The sequence below is a fragment of the Muscardinus avellanarius genome (assembly GCF_963383645.1).
Source record: "Muscardinus avellanarius genome assembly, chromosome: 11".
Classification (NCBI taxonomy): Eukaryota; Metazoa; Chordata; class Mammalia; order Rodentia; family Gliridae; genus Muscardinus; species Muscardinus avellanarius.
In genome coordinates this window covers 103,807,145-103,827,217 of record NC_137797.1, presented here as the reverse complement: position 1 = coordinate 103,827,217, position 20,073 = coordinate 103,807,145, and the positions used below count along the sequence as shown (strand labels likewise).

General features: G+C 49.4%; 1 protein-coding gene across 1 annotated transcript; it reads right to left on the bottom strand.

The window, feature by feature from the left end:
* Positions 1 to 15,317: 15,317 nt before the first annotated feature.
* GPRC5A (G protein-coupled receptor class C group 5 member A) lies at positions 15,318 to 19,609 on the bottom strand (the record flags this gene model as incomplete). Its single annotated transcript, XM_080705467.1, has 3 exons — positions 15,318 to 15,410; positions 15,661 to 15,719; positions 18,688 to 19,609. The coding sequence occupies 3 exons, from the start codon at positions 19,607 to 19,609 to the stop codon at positions 15,318 to 15,320; spliced, it is 1,074 nt and encodes a 357-aa protein (XP_080561593.1).
* Between the last annotated feature and the right edge of the window lie 464 nt (positions 19,610 to 20,073).

Genomic DNA, 20,073 nt, shown 5'->3' with positions numbered 1-20,073 from the left:
CAAAGGACCCTTCTTCCTCCATGTGGGTTCAGGTCAGTCTAGAAAATGAATGTGCTTATGGGAAAGTGCAGTCGATCTTTGAGGGTCCAGATAAAATGCTTTTCTTTATTTTTTTTATTTTTTATTTTTTGGCTTGGCTTCAGAGGACATGTTCTCTTCTTTTCATACTGAGTTTGTTCTCATAGGAAACAACACTTTCTCAAGCTTAACAACAACAACAACAACAAAAAGCTTCCGGGAAATAACCCAGGACAGGATGAAGCGCGCTCAGCCCAAGAAGCAAAGAAGTCCCTTTCTGCCGTCCCAGCCTCAACTTGGGTGTTGCTTTTATCATGTTGCATTTAATTGTTCTTCTTGCAAAACCAGACAGTTTAACGGCTGATCTGAAATTCGTTAAAATTATTTAAGAACAAATTGGCATACAAGCCAGCAGGGCAGACAAGAGGGAAATCTGAGAGTTGTGTTCCCTGAGTGGGAAGCCACAGATCTAATTAACTTGTGAACAAAAGGGGAAAGAAAACAAAAGACCCTTTTCCCAAAAAAGCTCACATTAGCCCACAGGTAAAAGCGCTGACCTAGGCCCAAGGAATACGTGCAAACACAAAACAATTTTCTGTTTTCCAGAAATCTACAGAAGAAGGGGAGAAAAGCAAAGAAACCCATACATAAATACAAATTTTCAATACTCTGAGAACCTATGAATTATGATGGCGCTTAGCTGTGTTAGTCAACTTCCTATTGCTATGACAAAATACCTGAGAAAACCAACTTACAAAACAGAAAGGTTTGAGCCAGGCGTGGTGACGCACACTCATAATCCCTGCGCTTGGGAGGCGGAGACAGGAGGATCGCGCAGGTTTGAAGCCAGCCACGCTGGCTTAAGAGACCCTGTTTCCAAATAAAAATATAAAAATAGGTCTGGGAGTGTAGCCCGGAAGTAGAAGGGCTTCCATGAACCCCAGTACCACCAAAAAGAAAGAAAGAAAGAAAGGAAGGAAGGAAGGAAGGAAAGAAAAAGAAAGAAAGAAAGAAAGAAAGAAAGAAAAGAAAGAAAGGTTTGTTTCAGCTCATGATTTTTGTGTTTTTTTGAGGGGGGTACTGGGGATAGAACCCAAGACTATTCTACCTCCGAGCTATACCCCCAGCCCTATTTTTAATTCTTTATCATGAAACAGGGTCTCACTGAGTTGCAAGGGGTCTCACTAAGTAGTAGCTAAGGCTGGCCGTGAACCGCAGTCCTCCGGTCTCAAATCCCAGCCTCCCAAATGCTGGGATTACAAGCGTGCGCCACCACACCCGGCTCAGCTCATGATTTTGGAGGTTGAGTCCATGGTCACTAGGCCCCGACACCTTCAGCCTGCGGTGAGGTAGAATATTATGGTGGGAATAACATGGCTAAAGAGGCTGGCAGAAGCGAAGGGAAAAAAGTGCAAATGGCCGGGGTCCCAATATTTCCTCCATAACATGCCCCAATAGCCTAACTTCCTCCTGCTAGTCCCTGCCCCCTAAAGGTTTTGCCACCTCCATAGCACCATAAGCCTTTAACTCATGGGCCTTAGGAAGACATTTAAGACACAAACCATAATACCAGCATTACGTTGGCTGATCCTAGGTCTCCCTAAGCAACATCTGAGCTGAGATGTGGAGATTGTCAAGAAGTGTTTGGGAAGGATTCTGGTGGGTGACAGTTAAGGCTGAGGACCCTCTAGGAAAGGTCAGAGGGGGAAACTTGGGTTAGAAGTGAATAATTAAAGCCAGGCATGTTGCACACACTTGTAATCCCAGTACTTGGGAGGCTGAGACAGGAGGATCGCGGTTCACGGACAGCCTCCGCTGCTTAGTGAGGCCCTCTGCAACTTAGTGAGACCCTGTTTCAAAATAAAAAATAAAAAATTAGGCTGGGAGTGTAGCTTGGAGGTAGAATGCCCCTGGGTTCAATTCCCAGCACCATAAAAAAATGAATAATTAGACACACAAGTGTTAGACACTGGAACTTGTAGACATTAGAAGTGTTTTTTATTTGGCAGGATTAATATGTATACACACATGCTGGGAGTGGTAGCGCACACTTGAAATCCCAGCATTCGGGAGGCAGAGACCGGAGGATCGCGCTTCACGGACAGCCTCAGCTACTTAGCGAGGCCACTTGCAACTCAGTGTGACCCTGTTTCAAAAAATATGAAGACTAAAAAAATAGGACTGGGGGTGTAGCTCGAAGGTAGAATGTCCCTGGGTTCCATTCCCAATACTGAAAAAAATATATGTATATACACATGCTCAGTGAATATAAGAAAAAGGTACTGGGTTCAGCTCACTTGTAGAAAGGACTCTCTGGATCTTAGGATTACGTCTGATCTGTGTGTTCGGCGGGGTGTGGGTGTGCACACAGCCATAAGCAGACACAACACACATGTGCCAGACATTGCTGAATTTCTCACAGATCACTGGAGAGCATTCTCCCCTGTAGGAGAAAATCACCACTGCTGCTTCAAGGAGAACTGGTGACCAACCAGTTCTTAATACCCTCTGCTTTTAAAATTAAATACAAAACGCACAGTTTACACACACTAACCTTGGTGCCAGTTTGGTGCATTGAGCCCTGGCGCCAGGCTTTCCAGAAAGAGTTGGGGCCCAGGGCCCAGGAGCCATCAACACACTCAGAGGACCAGGGTCTGTGCCTCTGGGAGACTGCACCCTTCCCCTCACCCTCCCCATTTCAGAAAGGGAGGCCTCGTGGGGACTCAGAGGAAGGAGCTTCTACCATGAGGTCAAGCCTGCCCACCCTCTTTCAGACAATCGTGATGCTCAGGAAATTGTGATTTATCTTCTCGACTTCTGTCTAGGATTCCGTCTTAACATACTTTTCTCTGATCACTTTGCCAGATTTCTGGTTTCACAATTCTTCCTCCTACTTAGCAGCTCTCCCCTGAGTCCCCACCCATGCTGACAGCCCAGGGAAGCCCAGGTCCTGCCTTCCTCCTCCTCCACCCCACTCCTCCTCCTCCTCCTCTCTCCCTCATCTCTCCTCCTTGTGCCCCTTCCTCTCTCCCTCCCTCCTTCCCTCTCCCTTGTCTCTCCTCCTCCTCCTCCTCCTCCTCCTCCTCCTCCTCCTCCTCCTCCTCCTCCTCCTCTTCTTCTTCTTCTTCTTCTTCTTCTTCTTCTTCTTCTCTCTCTCTCTCTCTCTCTCTCTCTCTCTCTCTCTCTCTCTCTCTCTCTCTCTCTCTCTCTCCCCTTCCCTCTCTCTCCCTCTGCAGAAACTCCCAAGTTTCTGAACTCATGACTCCGGTGACTAAGCTGGAGCTGCCCTGGCTCAAGCCGCAGCCCCTTTGCATTTCACTGAGTAACAGATCACAGGGCTCTTTCTTGTGCAATTAGTCACCTCAAAGAGCAACATGGGCTCGTTTTCTGTGTTGTTCTTTGGGGAAAAAAAAGGGTAGTTTTTTCCCAAAGAACAAAATTGGCCTGTATTTTAGGCACTGAATATATATACCTGAAGTTGCACACACTGTGTGTGTGTGTGTGTGTGTGTGTGTGTGTGTGTGTGTGTTGCTAGGGATTGATCCCAGAGCTGTTCTACCTCTGACCTACATCCCCAGCCCTTTTTATTTTTCTTGTTTTTTTTTTTTTTTTTTTGTGTGTGTGTGTGTAGTACTAGGAATTGATCCTAGAGGCATTCAACCTCTAAGCTATTCCCACAGTCCAATTTTATTTCTTATCTGAAAACAGAGTCTCACTAGGTTGCTGAGAGCCTCGGTAAATTGCTCATACTGGCTTCAGTCCTCCTGTCTCGGCCTCCCAAGTACTGGGATTACAAGTGTGAGCCACCGAGCCTGACCACACATACTGATTTTTGTAACATTCAAATGCCTTTCAGGATTCTACACATTATCAAGTGTGCCCATGATAACTCAATGTTAAATACAAAATATGCTCTATTGAGCCAGACGTGGGGCACACAACTGTAATCCCAGTGCTTGGGAGGCTGAGACAGAAGGATCGAAGGCTCAAGGACTGCCGCAGCACTTTATAAGACCTTGTTTCAAGATTTAAAAAAATAAAAAGAAGGGCCAGGGGTATAGCGTGGAGATAGAATGCTCCTAGGTTCAATGCCTACTACCAGTGTGTGTATGCATGTGCGTGTGCATGTGTGTGTGTGTGTTCTATTCACCTTCTATTTTGTGTTTGTTTGTTCATTCATTTTTTGTGGTACCAGGGGTTGAACCCAGGGCATTCTACCTCTGAGCTACACCATCAGAGAAAAAATAGGGTTCTATTTTTTTTTTTTTTTGATGGTACTGGGGTTCTTGGAAGCCCTTCTACCTCCAGGCTACACTCCCAGACCTATATTTACATTTTTATTTGGAAACAGGGTCTCCTAAGCCAGCGTGCGCGACTGGCTTCGAACCTGCGCGATCCTCCTGTCTCTGCCTCCCAAGCGCGGGGATTACAAGCGTGTGCCACCATGCCCGGCTTTATTTTTATTTTTAAACAAGGTCTCACTAGGTTGATGAGAGTCTCACTGCTTGCTGGGACTGTCCTCGAACCTGCGACGCTGGGATTCCAAGTGTGCACCACCACGCCCTCCTCTACCTTCTCTTCTTTATAAAGCAAGGCACAGAAGAGGATTGGCTTCGTAAGAAGGACCATGATATGCAATAACACTTACTAAAAGGCAGGACACATCCAACCGGTGAAGAATATTGTCATCTACACTCAAAGGCAAAGAAAGGCATTGTGGGCTGGAGGGGCAGGGGAGGGAAACTTCACATGAACCCACAACCCCTCCGTGTCAAACCAGGGAGCCTGCCACCAGCCCTCGAGCTGCGTCCATTCTGAGTTGCTTGCTTCCAGTGGACTTTATTTTTTTAATTTATTTTTTATTTTTTGGTGGTACTGGGGTTCCTGGAAGCCCTTCTACCTCCGGGTTACACTCCCAGACCTATTTTCTATTTTATTTGGAAACAGGGTCTCACTAGGTTGCTGAGAGCCTCACTAAGTAGCTGAAGCTGGCTTCGAACCTGCGCGATCCTCCTGTCTCCGCTTCCCAAGCGCGGGGATTACAAGTGTGCTCCACCACGCCTGGCTCCAGTGGACTTTAAAAATGGCTAATTTGAGCCGGGCGTGGTGACACACACTTGTAATCCCAGTACTTGAGAGGCTGAGACAGGAGGATCGCAGGTTCATGGCCAGCCTCAGCCACTTAGTGAGGCCCTCTGCAACTTAGCAGAATGCCCCTGAGTTCAATCCCCAGTACCGAAAAAAAAAAAAAAAAGGCTAATTAGGAGCCCACTCAGCTGAGAGATCTTTTATTAGACTCCCACTAGCTCCTCTGAAAACCCCACCCACACAGTGCGGCTCACGAGGACCACAGTCCCCTGGGGTACTTTCCAGGGATGGAAGGATGTTTTTGTTGAAGTCACCCACCCTTCATGTGGGCCTGCACAGCGTCCACTGGGCGTGGTCGGAGGTCGGACCAGGCACGTGCACATTTTGTGAGATCCAGGAAGACAGGATGTATTACGTGCTCAGACCATCATGGCTTCACCTCTAGTCGCCTGTCCCCACACCTCGGGCCACCTACTTCTTTTTTCTTTCTTTCTTATCTTTTTATTTGTTTGGTTTTGTTTTGGTGGTGGTGGTGGTGGTGGTAATGGTGGTGATGGTGGTGGTGATGGTCGTGGTGGTGGTGTGTGTGTGTGTATGTGTTACTGGGATTGAACCCAGAGGCCTTCTGCCTCCAAGCCATACCCACAGACTGGTTTTATTACTTACTTGTAAACAGGGTCTCACTAGGTTACTAAGAGTCTCTCTAAATTGTTGAGGCTGGCTTCGAACCTGTGATCCTCCCATCTCAGCCCCCAAGTACTGGGATTACAGGCGTGTGTCACCAGACTCAGCCCACCCTGCTTCTTTATCCTGTAAGTACTCTCAAAATCCATTCTAAGGAGGTGGATTTGAGACCTGCTCCTACATCTCCAGGTTTGGCCGCCTTGTGAATAAACTCTTGCTACCCATGGTCTCAGTGATTGGCCGACCGTGTAGCCCGCAAAAGAGGTTCAGTAGCAGATGCTAAATGTAACGACTCAGAAGGTGGAAGTCCTGCACCCTAAGAGTTTCAAGACTCTTGAAGCTTGTCTCGCCCAGCCTTGTACCAAACACAGAACTCCTCACCGTGTCTCCAGCAGGGCATCGCTGGAAGAAAACGGTTCCTCTCAAAGAGAGAGGCAGTAAGCCAGGCCCAGTGGTGCACACCAGCAACCCAGGAAGGAGGCTGAGGCAGGACAGTAGCAAGTTCAAGGCCAGCCTGGGCCACTTAGCGAGACCCTGTCGCAAAAGAAAAAATAAAAAGGGTTGGGGATGTGGCTCAGTGGTAGAGTGCCCCTGGGTTCAATCTCCAGATCCGCAAAAAGTAAAGCCAAATAAAAAGGAGAGAGAGAGAGAGAGAGAGAGAGAGAGAGAGAGAGAGAGAAAGAGAGAGAGAGAGAGAGAGCGCACACACACTATGTTGCAAGAATCTCTTTTGGAATCTGCCTCCCTAAAATTTCTGGCCATGGAGCCACCTGCCGCGCCGTGAGCATTAAGGATGGGGGGGCAGCGAGTTGTGGACAGAGCGCGAGCAGCCCCCACCTGGCTGTTACTTTGCCTCTTGGCGCTGCAATATCTGCAGGTATTAAAGAAGGAATGACAGTAACTTGAATGTTTTTCTACACATTAAAGTATACAACTAAAACACTTAAAATAGGGCCTAGACTAGGATAAGGAAGGAGGGGAGATAAAAGAGAGGTACTGGGGAATAAAAATAATAACACTGCATTGCTGACTTGCAATTTAAGAAGAGATTTTGTACTGGGGTTCCCAGCGTGTGCCAGCACGCCCGGCTGAGTGTGTTTGTTTGACAGTGGTAATCAGTATGCAGTGTACACATGTATCAAATCATGTTGTACACTCTGAATGTTGTCTTAGTCAACTTTTTATCACTGTGACCAAAACACCTGACAAAAGAACTACCTGGAGGAGGAAAAGTTAATTGGCTCATGGTGTCAGCGGTCCAGTCCACGGTTGGCTGACTTCAAGGCACACATGTCACGGTGGTCGGGCACGGTGGAAGAAAACCGTTCAACTCAGGGCAACCTAAAGCAGAGAAGGAGGGAGGGACCCGGGGCAGGATGTATATAGTCCCTGAGAGCAGAGCCCAGTGACCCACCTTCTCCATCCACATTCTACCCTACCGACAGCTACCACCCAGTAAATACATTCAGATAATTACTCCATCGGTGGGTTCACCCACTGATGAGGTCAGTGCTCTGATTCGATGATTTCACCTCTGAACACTGGTATGTGACCAACACAGCTTTCCTGGGGGACATGCTCTACCCAAACCATGACAAACTTATACAAGTTTTGCTTGTCAATTAGGTTGTGTGTGTGTGTGTGTGTGTGTGTGTGTGTGTGTGTGTGTGTGTGTGTGTGGTACTGGGGATGGAACCAACCTCTGAGCTCCACCCCCAGCCCTATTTTTATTTTTTATTTTGAAACAAGGTCTCACTGAGTTGCAAAGGGCCTCACTAAGTAGCTGAGGCTGTCTGCAAACCGTGATCCTCCTTTCTCAGCCTCCCAAATGCTGGGATTACAAACATGCGCCACCACGCCCAGCTCAATTAGTTTTGTTTTTTTGTTTTTTGGTACTAGGGATGGAACCCAGGGGCATTCTACCTCCAAGTGACACCCCCAGCCCTATTTTTTATTCTTTACTTGGAAACGGTCTCACCAAGTTGCAAAGGGCTTCACTAAGTAGCTCAGGCTGTCTGCGAACCACAATCCTCCTATCTCATCCTCCCAAATGCCAGGATTACAAGCATGCACCACCACCACCACCACGCCCGGCTCAATTAGGTATTTTTAAATTAAAAAAAAAAAAAAAAGCCGGGCATGGTGGCGCATGCTTGTAATCCCCGAGCTTGGGAGGCAGAGACAGGAGGATCACGCAGGTTCTAAGCCGCGCTGGCATAAGAGACCCTGTTTCAAAAATATAAAATAGGTCTGGGAGTGTAGCCCGGAGGTCGAAGGGCTTCCAGAAACCCCAGTACCACCAATAAATAAATAAATAAATAAATTAATTAATTTAAAAAATAAAAATAGAACCTGACACAAAATAAGTACCCAGTAAGTAAGTGTTAGCTGTGATGGTAATGTGCCCCTGGACACCCATACCCTCCTGGCGGATTAACTATCTCCAGTCCCGTCAGCAATTCTGCACAATGCCTAGTTCTAAAAATAGCTCCCTTTTAGAAGCTGCACCTGAAAGTGAGATGTGCAGAGATGGGCTTAATATTCTGCTGCTGTGTATTGTGCCAGCCCCGGCTCGGCGGGGATGGCCCAGGCCTTGACCTACATCACAGTCTTACCTTGTTGCCCACGACTGCCTTGATTTTTTGGCCTCTGAGCCTCATCTCTGGTTCTCTTCAGTCTTACAGACATCTAAAACTACCAGGTCCTTGACATAAAAGCTGCTGTCAAGCCCAGCCTTTCCAACCTATATTTAGGTAATATTTGAAGGGCCCGAATACATTTACATCTATTAAACTAAATTCTTGGTTCGGTAATCTTCATTCTGACTTCCTGTGACACAGCTGTATTCTGGTTTTATTATTCAGTCTTTTCTAATTTTGTATCACGTCTAAAACAAGATAAATGTATTTTGTTTTATCCAAGTGACTGATAAATGCGTTATCCAAACCTATCCAAAGGGCACACCAGTACAGACCTTCTCATAAAGGCTCCCTTCTTGAATGTTTGACTTACGACTCCATCTAACTCGTCTATGCTTTTCCATCTTATTCATGAATATATCACGCTAAAATCAGCATATGCTTTTTCTGTTTAAATTCCTTATGTATAAAAAATAAAAAGAAATAAGTTAAGCTGGAATTCTGACTTACAGAAAGAAGGGTGGTAACTTTATGTAATCACACATCGTGGTGCTAGTGCCGGGCTCTACCGCTGAGTCCCCGAGCTTAGGATACAGCTACACGGGATCGTTAGAGGAAGTTTTTTATTTTTTTCATTGAAACAAATCCCACAGGGTTGAGAGATCATGAAGTGGAAGAGGAATGGTGAGATGTGCCTGGGAGCCGGCCGTTGGTGTCGTGCGGGGGGAACCGAATCCCATTCCGTCTCATGTTTTTGACTATTGAAGATGGTGCCTGGATTTGGTTCTTGGAGCATGTGGCTCTGGGCAAAGCCCTCTGGCTAAGCTGGTGCACACCCAAGAGTCGCCAGCATAGGTTTTCCAAGGAGTGCATGCGCTCTCGTGAGCTGGGAGCAGGGGCCTGCTGAGGGGCGTGCTCCATAGGACTCCATGCCAAGGACAAGAAGAGGCCCTGGCTCAGGGTGGGACTCGGGAGAGCGGTGAGGAGGCGCACGGCTGTGGAAAATGAAGAGGCCTCTGCCTGGCTCCGCCACCCTCCTTGGACAGATCAGATTTCCCAAGGAGCAAATGTTCCTTGACTTGCTGACTGGATGAACTAGAAAATTCTGTCCCTCACCAGTCTCCTCCCCTGGCTGCCTGCAGAGGGCGCCGATGCCCAGGGGAGCAGAGCAGACGGCAGTGCGCTGGGCAGGCACAGAAATGAGGAAGCGCTTACAAGAGGTGGCCAAAAAAATAAGGGAGGGCTGGTGGCTCGGAGGTTGAAACCCCCTGGGTTCCATCCCCAGACCTGCAAAAAAAAAAAAAAGAAAAAAAAAAAAAGAAAAAAGAGGTGGCCACCCACCTGTGGACGTCAATGGGTAGAATCTTGACTCAGTACTCCTTGGGAGAAGTTTCTAGAATTGACTGGCAGTTAAAAAAAAAAAAAGAGCAGAGAACTAAAAATCCCATCTCCAATGTATTTACTCTATTAGGGCCAAGTGCTCTGTAAGGTAAAGGCTGCAGAGGCTCCACCTGGGAGACCTAAGTGACCTCTTTCAACTCCAAATTTGTTTCTTATTTACTTATTTATTTATTTGTTTGTAATGCCAGGGATTGAATTCAGGGGCATTATACCTTCCAGCTGCACCCCAGCCCTATTGTATTTATTTATCTTATTTATTTTATTTTTTATTTTTGCAGTACTGGGGATGGAACTCAGGGGCATTCTACCTCCGAGCTACACCCCCAGCCCTACCCTACTTTTTAATCTTTTATTTTGAAATAGGGTCTCACTAAGTTGTGGAGGGCCTCACCAAGTAGCCAGGCAAGGTGGCGCACGCTTGTAACCCCAGCATTCAGGAGGCTGAGACAGGAGGATCGCAGTTCACACGTAGCCTCAGCTACTGTTACCCTCCTGTTGTAGGAGACGCTGTCTTATCACCCAGCTTATTTACTTACTTTTTTAACAGTCTCACTAAGTTGCGGAGGCCAGCCTTCACACTGAGATCGCTCGAGGGCAATTTTTCTGAAACAGCCCATATGTGAGGCCGAGGCTGCAGCCCAGGTGACCCTGCAAACCCAGAGGGTACCTAGAAGAAGGAAAGCCCAGCAGGTCAGAATCCAGAGGAAGGAAGGAAATTCAGAATGCCTGGGGGATGGGGTGGGGGAGGATATCCTGCTGCCTTTCCAAAAGCCAGAGTTCTCACCACTCAAATACTAGTCGGCTTTCATAACCGCAGCACTTGATACCCTTGTGGGCAGAGATGCCAGGCTGCTGTGGGCTAGGACTACCTCTGCAAGTTTCAGCAAAAAAAAAAAAAAAAGAAAAAAAAAGAAAAATGAGCAAAGAAACTCTGCCAACATAGATCAGGAGCAATTTCTTTGGAGAGCCAAGAACTCACAAATACGAAGTGTGTGTGGGGTGGGGGGGGTATGGAGGATTGAAACCAGGGGCCTTCTACCTCTGAGCCTCACCCCAGCCCCATTTTATTTTTATTTTGAGTCAGGGTCTCATTAAGTGGCTGAGGACCTCACCGAGTTGTTAAGGCTGGCCTCGAAACTGAGACCCTCCGGTCTCCGTTTCCCAAGTACTGGGATCGCGAGCGTGCGCCACCACGCCCGGCTAATGCAAACCTTTAGAAATGGGACAGGTTTCTCTCAAGCCTGCTGAATACCTGCAGTTCCGCTTCATAGAAAATCAGCCTTAAATGAACCACTTGGAAGAGGCCTGGAGTCTCCGAGGGTCGAAGCCTGGGGTTTCACTGCCATCTAGTGTCACTGTGGGGAATAGCAGCTTCAGACCATCTCAGCCTGCAGAGGCCGCCACCCATCTGTTCCCTGTCTGGCCGTGAAAGATGAGAGAAAGGCTGCTAAGCTCGATTGTACTGTCACCCGGGCAGCCCAAAGGAGATGCCGCTTAAGTTATCAGCCATCGACCAGTGGACATCACCCAAGGACCAGGCTGGCCCAGATCGAAGGCTTGGAAACCCTCTTTGGAGAAGATGACCTCAAACCTCCTGCCCCTGATGTGGCCCATTTACTCAAGAACTGGGGAGTGCAGAGGAGCTTGGGGAAAAGCCCTCCAAGGGCTGTGTGCATGTAGGTCACCGTCACTACAAACTACATCATGAGACCAGAACGCACCAATAACAGTACAGAAAACAAGGAAACTTATTTGCACGCAGAACGGGAGATCTAAAAAAATTAACAGCTACGTGGGTGGGACAAGTGCTGCTTAAACAGGGTGCTCCTCTACAGAGACGAGAGGGAAAAATCAGCGCGGTGTTGACGTGTTTGTCCAAATTCTGGAGATGTTTTATCTCTCAGGGGACAGAGGACTGTGTGGAGATGGGGGTGGTGCCTTCCCCAGGTCCTCTGGCATTGGAGATGACTGGCCAGTGGCCAGAGAAAAGCAGCCATGGCCAATTCTCTTCTCTAGTAAGAAAGAGAAGCTGGGCATGGCGGTGCACACTTATAATCCCACCATTTGGGAGGCTGAGACAGGAGGATCGTGGTTCCCGGTCAGCTTCAGCTACTTAGTGAGGCCCTCTGCAACTCAGTGAGACCCTGTTTCAAAATAAAGAATACAAAATAGGGCTGGGAAGCCGGGCGTGGTGGCGCACGCATGTAATCCCAGCATCTGGGAGGCTGAGACTGGAGGATCACGGTTCACAGCCAGCCTCAGCTACTTAGTGAGGACTTCCTCAACTTAGTGAGGCCCTGTTTCAAAATAAAGAATAAAAAAATAGGACAGGCTGTAGCTCAGAGACCAAATGACCCCTGGGTTCCATCCTCAGACCCGCAGAAAAAGAAAAAAGAATAGGGCTGGGTGTGTAGCTTGTAGGTAGAATGCGCCTGGGTTCCATCCCCAGTACCGGAAGAGAGATGAGAGAGAGAGAGAGAGAGAGAGAGAGAGAGAGAGAGAGAGAGAGAGAGAGAGAGAGGAGAGACAGAAGGAAAGAAGAAAGAAAGAAAGAAAGAAAGAAAGAAAGAAAGAAAGAAAGAAAGAAAGAGGAAAGAAAGAAAGAAAGAAAGAAAGAAAGAAAGAAAGAAAGAAAGAAAGAAAGAAAGAAAGGACTCAGGACCCGTCGTACTCTACAGTATTTGCTAAGTTGAACGAAAGGGGCAAGGAAGGAGGGGGGCGTGCTGTTCTTTGGGGGTGTATTTGGGTTCTCGCCTGAGCTCCTGCTTTCTAACTCCTTCTCCCAGTGGAGCGGAGAGGCTGTCATCTTACCTCGCCTTCAGCTGGTCCTAAAGGCATTCCCTGAGCTGGTCGACTGTTACTCGGTCATATGACCCTCCTCACACAGAAGAACGTGAAGACCCAGACCTTGCTGAGTTCCCTCCCGCCACAGGCCAGGAGCAATCGGGCCTCTGCCAGGAAGTCTCCACCAAACCCCAAAGGGACGGGGTTCGGAGGCTCCCGGAGGCCCACGCCGGCACCTCTGCGTCTCTGAACCTGGATCTTTGGTGACATCCTTCACAGTCGTTCCATCTAGACGCTTCCCCGAGCCCTGTGCCACGGGAGCAAGTTAATAAAGCCTGAGGATGGGGTGTGGGAACCCCGACCCAGGGTGGGGAGCAGCAGGGGCCCGGGACTGGCCTGGCGTCTGAAGCGGGGTGGGGAGCAGCCTTGGCGACCGAGCCCTGGACCTGTGGGATCGGATGCCACATCCAGGTAGATGGGGACTTAGAAGATGCCCAGCCGGGGTCCCCTGCTGCACTGGCGCTGATGGGAAAAGTCCCCGCACCTCTCAAGGTCACGGGGCTGACTATGTTGATTTTTGTGGTTAAAAAAGAACAACAACTTGGTTTCCCTAACACAGAAGGGAATGTCTATTCTTTAAGACGCTTCCCTATGACACAATACGTAAAACCACATCATTTTCTCCTCAGGACAGACTTTGCTGGGGTCAGGGCTCCTTGGGAAGTGCCCAGAATGGTCTAGAAGGATCCACATGATTGTTGGGCATTCCTTCTTCAACACCAAATGAAGCTAATGTTAGCGCAGAGTCTACCGAGCAAACCTTTGTGGGGTATAAACGTCCTGCCTTCAGCTATCAACACGCCTCCAGCCTCCCCGCCCCTCCCCTCCTGCCCACCCTGGGTCTTCCTTCTTTGGTGAAAAATGGAATGGCTCTTAGGGGCCGCTCCCTTTTTTCTTTTCTTTTCTTTCTTTTTCTTTCTTCTCTTCTCTCCTCCTCCTCCTCCTCCTCCTCCTCCTCCTCCTTCTTCCTTCAAAGAGATTTCCTATTCCTCTGCTATTTCTCCGATAAACAGAATGATAATTTTTAGGTACTATGCTTTTGCCAAGCGATATTATGAACCAATTTGGTCTCGCATCTGTCTGGGTCGGTCTGTCTTCTCATACAATCAAACCTCGGCTGAAACAGGAAACTGGCTTTGAGGTGTTCCTGTCTCCCTGAGGCTGCCAAATGCCATTCCAGCCAAAACTGCTGCTCCTCTGTTTTCCTGGAGCACAGCTTCAGGGCCCAGGGCCCTGCCTGTTTCTCTCGCCTTTCACGGTCTCAAAACATGGGGAAAACGCACTGGTCTCAGCTGCAACTGAGGAGAGAGGCAGGGAAAAGGGTCAAGTAAGCCCAGCGTGGTGACACACACACCTGTCATCCCAGTGCTTGGAAGGCTGGGACAACCTCAGCAACTTAGTGAGACCCTGTTATAAAATAGAAAATTTAAAGGGCTGGGGTGAAGCTCAGAGGAAGGACACCCCCTGGGTACCAATCCCTAGCTACCCCTCCCCCAAATAAAGATCATATATAAACCCTGTAGAATTGAGCCTGAACTTAGCTCTAGCAGGAAACCTCATCTCAGCGGGAGGCGTCTCTGTGCCAGATGTTCCGCCGTGTGGGCCCCAAGGCTGAGGTGTGGCGCAGAGGTAGGGAACTTGCCCGGCACCTGCAAAACCCTGGGCTCCATCCCAGCACTGCAAATAAAGTAATAAAGAGGCACTGTCTCTTTATTATCTTTATTTAATATTTATTACATACGCAAGTGAAAAACCTTACATACAACCAAGGGTCCCCCAAGAGTGGACGATGATGCCCCCCGTACAGAGCTGGGGAGGTGAATACAGTGTCAATCTATTTACAGAGACCGCCGAGCGAGGGCATAGGAGAAGAATTGGTGTGGGAAACTCCCAGCCAGGACGGTGCTCGGGTGTTCCCAGCCAGTGAGGACTCCTGCCTGGGGCCACAAGGGAGATGCGCTCTGGGGACCAACGGCGTGTTTGCGGCCCATGCAAGAAGAGAGGGATGCCCTGTGTATTGGCGTGGGGAGCCATGGCAGCCCTAGCTGAGGTGGATTTGGGGTGACCTGGGCCTCTCCTACCCAAGTAAGAAGGCCGGGGAGGGGAGGAGGTTGGCTTCCAGTGTAACCGGGGAGAACTGCAGGCTGAGACACCGGCCCTGTTGATTTCACCAGATTCACAGTTCCGCTTTGGAGCCAAAGGATCCCACAAAACTCTTCGGGGTTAGATGAGTGGGCTCCGGACCTGAGCAGGCCGCTCACGGGCAGGCGGAGAACAGCAAGTCTGCCCCTTGGGCTGAGGATGTAGCTCGGTGGTACAGCACTGAACTAGCCTTTGAGGGGCCCAGGGTCCATTCCCAGTACCCCAAGAAAATAAAACTGCCCCTGGGTTGCCCTAGACTCCCACTTCCAAGAAGCACCCTAAAGACGGGACACAAGAAAAGCACTACAGCTGTGAAGACCTGGAGCCCCCTGCCAGGAGGCCGGCAATAGAGGCAGGAGGGAGGCCGTCAGTGGAGGCCATGAGGAGGCCGTCTGCGCCTGTAATAGCGGGCACGGTTCTCCGAGGAGACCTGCGGTTCAGCCCATCCCTTTGGGCTCCGGGCGGCTCTGCTGGCTGGCTGCTGCCCACTCTTCAGAACAGTTAACTGCCTTCTTTCCTTCCTTCATAATCACCGTAGGGGCTAGTCCGGGCCTGGGCCCGGGGGATGGAGAAATCCCTTTGGGGAGACCGGTTCTGCAAAGAAAGAGTCAATTTGTTAAACAGACTCCGCTTCCCGGCCACTTCAGGGATCTGCGATCCAGAGAAGTCTGATTTCTTGCCCCTCGCCCAAGCCCCCTCCTTGAGCTCCTGTGCCGGCCCTCCGCCTGACTCCGGAAGAGGAGACACCATTTCTTGGAGGTGGTCTCCAGGAGGGCGACAGCACCTGCTCCCAAAGGACGAATGTCCCTGCGGTGCAGAAGTCGCCGATGGGGAGAACACTAACCTGTAGCTGCAAATGCGTGGTGTACGGGGCATAGAACGTGTCGCCCACCTCTTCAAGACCTGAAACGCGAGGGAGCAGAAGCTGAAGCCTCGGGGTCAGGGGGCCTCTCGCCCGCTGCGCCGTCTACACAGTGGGGTGAGAGCTGGCCAGTGGACTCTAAGTGTCCTGCAGGGGACACTATGTCCTCAAGCCCCGGCCCAGGCCCCAGGGAGCACAGGAGCGGGTGACTGAAGGAGTAACTTGTAGTATATGGTCACCAGGGAAACCCCAGCCCGAAACATGGTCCAGGAGCCCCAGCTTCTCCGAGGACCACTTTGAGAGCGCTTTGGAAAAATGATCATCATCGTTAATATTGGATAAATTGCTATAAAATTAGATGTCAACCACTAAGCCAAGCATGGGAAGGAGGGATGGGGAGGGAACGGGGTGGGGATTGGGTAGGGGCTAACTGGACAATGTGTGCATGTATGTCTACAAAAGTATTTTATTTATACCATTATGATGTATGAATACATTGCACCAATTAAAAAAAGCAATATATATATATATATATATATATATATATATTTTTTTTTTTTTTTTTTTTTTGGTGGTACTGGGGTTCCTGGAAGCCCTCCTTCCTCCGGGCTACACTCCCAGACCTATTTTATATTTTTGAAACAGGGTCTCTTACGCCAGCACGGCTGGCTTCGAACCTGCGCGATCCTCCTGTCTCCGCCTCCCAAGCGCGGGGATTACAAGCGTGCGCCACCACGCCCGGCATCAAAATATATTTTAAAAAATGATCATCAAAGCCTGGTGAGGTGGTGGCGCACGCTTGTAATCCCAGTACTTGGGAGGCTGAGACAAGAGGATCACAGGTTTAAGTCTGCCTCAGCAATTTATTGATTGATTGATTGATTGATGATTGATTTTCTTTTTTATTTGTTTTATGGTCTCACTGAGTTGCAAAGGGCCTCACTAAATAGTTGAGGCTGTCTTTGAATCACAATCCTCTGGTCTCAGCCTCTTGAATGCTGGGATTACAAGCGTGCACCACCATGCCCAGCTCAGCCTCAGCAAATTAGCAAGACCCTCCGCAACTTAGACTCTGTTTTAAAGTAAAAAAAAAAAAAAAAAAATTTAAAGGTTAGGGGGTGTATGTAGCTCAGAGATAGAATACCCCTGGGTTCAATCCCCAGAAATTCCCCCCCCCCAAAAGAATCAGTCCAGTTATGTCCCATCAAACTGACCCACCCAATATCCTCATCTTACATCTCTCGTTAAGATGCTGCGAAAAGAACACAGATTAACCTGACTGGTCCCCGCCCTGCAGCTGACCCTAGAGACAAAGACATGTCTGACGAAAGCACAAATAATTATTGCATGAGGCAGACTCCGATAAGAGCGTTTCAAAGTTCCGCAGACAGCCGGGCGCGGTGGCGCACGCTTGTAATCCCAGTACTTGGGAGGCTGAGACAGGAGGATGGCAGTTTCGTAGCCAGTCTCTGCAATTTAGTGAGGCCTTCCAAAAATCAGATCCTGTTTCAAATTAAGAATAAAATAAGGCTGGAGGTGGAGCTCAGAAGGAGGATGCCCCTGGGTTCAATCCCCTGTACTATAAAAAATAAAATCCTTATTCCAGGCGTAGTAGCACATGCCTGCAATCCTAGCAACTCAAGAGGCTGAGGCAGGAGGATCACAGATTGGAGGCCGGCCTGGGCAACTTATCAAGACTTGGTGTCAAAATAAAATAAAATGGTCGGGCGTGGTGGCGCACACTTGTAATCCCCGCGCTTGGGAGGCTGAGACAGGAGGATCGCACAGATTCAAAGCCAGCCTCAGCTACTTAGTGAGGCTCTCAGCAAACTTAGTGAGACCCTGTTTCCAAACAAAATATAAAATAGGTCTGGAAGTATAGCTTGGAGGTTAGAAAAACCCCTGGGTTCCACCCCCAGTACCAAAAAATAAAATAAAATAAAATAAAATAAAATAAAATAAAATAAAATGGGCTGGGTTGTAGCTCAGTAGTAGAGTACTTGTCTAGCATGCCTAAAACCTTGGGTTTAATCCACAGCAACACACACACACACACACACACACACACACACACATACACACACACACACACTCAGAATCCTGGGTCAGTTTATGAAAAGTCCTGCAGGTTTATGATCAAAGGACTTTCTCTCTTTTATACTCTGTGGGATCACCACAGAAACCATGGCTTGGCCTTATGCACTCAAACCCACAAATCCTCCACATTTCTGGGAAGAAATGCCCTCTCTCCCTCTCTCTCTCTCTCTCTCTCTCTCTCTCTCTCTCTCTCTCTGTGGTACTGGGGGTGGAACTCAGGGACTTTCTACCTCCAGGTTATACCCCCGGCCCTATTTTATATTTTATTTGGAAACAGGGTCTCACTAAGTTGCTGAGAGCCTCACTAAGTAGTTGAGGCTGGCTTCGAACCTGTGCGATCCTCCTGTTTCAGCCTCCCAAGTGCGGGGATTACAAGCGTGCGCCACCACGCCCGGCTCCTACTTCTCTTATAAAAAAGGCATAGTCTCACCTACATTTTGCTAGGAATTTTTCTAGAAATAACCTTTTTTCTTCCTTACCCCATCTTCCCCCCTCTCAAAAGAAAAAAAAAAAAAAAAACCCCTGGAGATTTGACCCAGGAGCATTCTCCCTCTGAGCTTACAGCCCCAGTCTGTTTATTTTTTTTTATTTTGGGACAGGGTCTCACTAAGTTGCCCAGGCTGGCCTTGAACTTATGACCCTCCTCCCTTACCCTCCCAAGTTGCTGGGATGACAGGTGCATGTCCCCACACCCAGGTCCCATCTTATTTTGATACAGAGACACCTGTGTGGTGCTGTGTAGAAAAGACTAGACAGCGGCTGCCTGTCTCTAACTGGATGGATGCTGTTAAGCAGGGCCTGAGCCTTGGGGACTCTGTCTCCTCTCTGGGTCATAACTGGGAACCACCCTGCCTGTTCCTCACAGCATCTTGAGATTCCCCCCCTTGTATACCCCAGAATTCTCAATCGCACCTCGAGCGATTTCCTCTTGAGAGTAAGCCCTGTTCTCCACCCCGTAGCTCTGCTTCATGAGCTGAGGTTTACAGAAAGCGTCTTCCACCGGGTAATCCATGGGGTTGCGCTGCTTGGTGAGCTGCTGGAACTCGGGTACCACGTAAGCCAACAGGAAAGCCCAGCCATTGGCCACCAAGGCCGCGCTGAGGATGGTATCGTCCCATCTATGGTCAAGAGCAGGGATCAAGAGCAGCGTGATCCAGGCCGCCCAGATGAGGATGGAGACGATGGTGGTGAGGCAGATGTGCAGGCCGTGCCTCTTCCAGCCGGCGAAGGGGCCGCAGAAGGTGAAGAGGGACGTGAGGAGGGTCAGCGCCATCAAGAGCAGGACGTAGATGAGTAACATCACGAAGTCTTCGTTGCGGCGGGGCGCGGGGAGCTCGGCCAAGGCGGCGGCGTTGGTCCTGTTGGTGACCAGGACGATGTACTCGACGGCGATGACATCCTGCACCACGCTGAAGCCCAGCGCCAGGCCCAGGAGGACCAGCCAGGACAGTGGCCGCCGCCCGCGGACCAGCCTGGTCAGGCCGATGGCGTGGGCCAGGAGGCAGGAGAAGCAGAGAGAAAACAGCACCCCGAAGAGGAAGAAGCGCGTGGGCCCCGTGGCCGCGTCCAGCCGGATGATGAAGGCGAAGGTGAGGCCGAAGACGCCCAGCACCCCCAGGAGCAAGAGGAACTGCGTGGGGAGCATCTTCCGCTTGCTGGAGTCCTGCACCTTGCAGACGAGGACCAGCAGCGCGAACATGAAGGCCACCGCCGTCACGGCCCCGGCCGCCGCCATGGTCTCCAGCACGATGCCCCAGCCCTCGCTCAAGTCGCAGAGACGCTGGTACCTGGGGTCCAGGTCCGAGCGGCAGCCGCTGGGAGCCGTGGTAGCCATTGCGGTCCTGCGAGGAAGCAGAGGGGGTCGGGGTGAGTCTCAACAGAGAGGGCTGAAGGCCTCGGGAACGCCTGCGCTTAGCTGGTTAGTTATATTTTTTCTTTTGTTTTGTTTTGCTGTATGTTATTTGAGCGTGGAATATATTTTTCTTTTCTTTCTTTTTTTTTTTTTTTAGGTACTGGGGATGGAACCCAGGGGCATTCTACTTCTGAGCTGAGCCCCCTCTCCAGCCCTTTTTTTTTTTTCCAGTATTGAGGATGGAACCCAGAAGCATTCTACCTCCAAGATCTGCTTTGAGCCCTATTTTTTAGTCTTTATTCTGAAATATGGTCTCCCTGAGTTGCAAAGAGCCTCACTAAGTAGCTGAGGCTGCCCATGAACCACAGCCCTCCCCATCTCAGCCTCCCAAATGCTGGGGTAACAAGTGTGCGCCACCACATCCGGATAGTTTTTTTTGTGTGTTT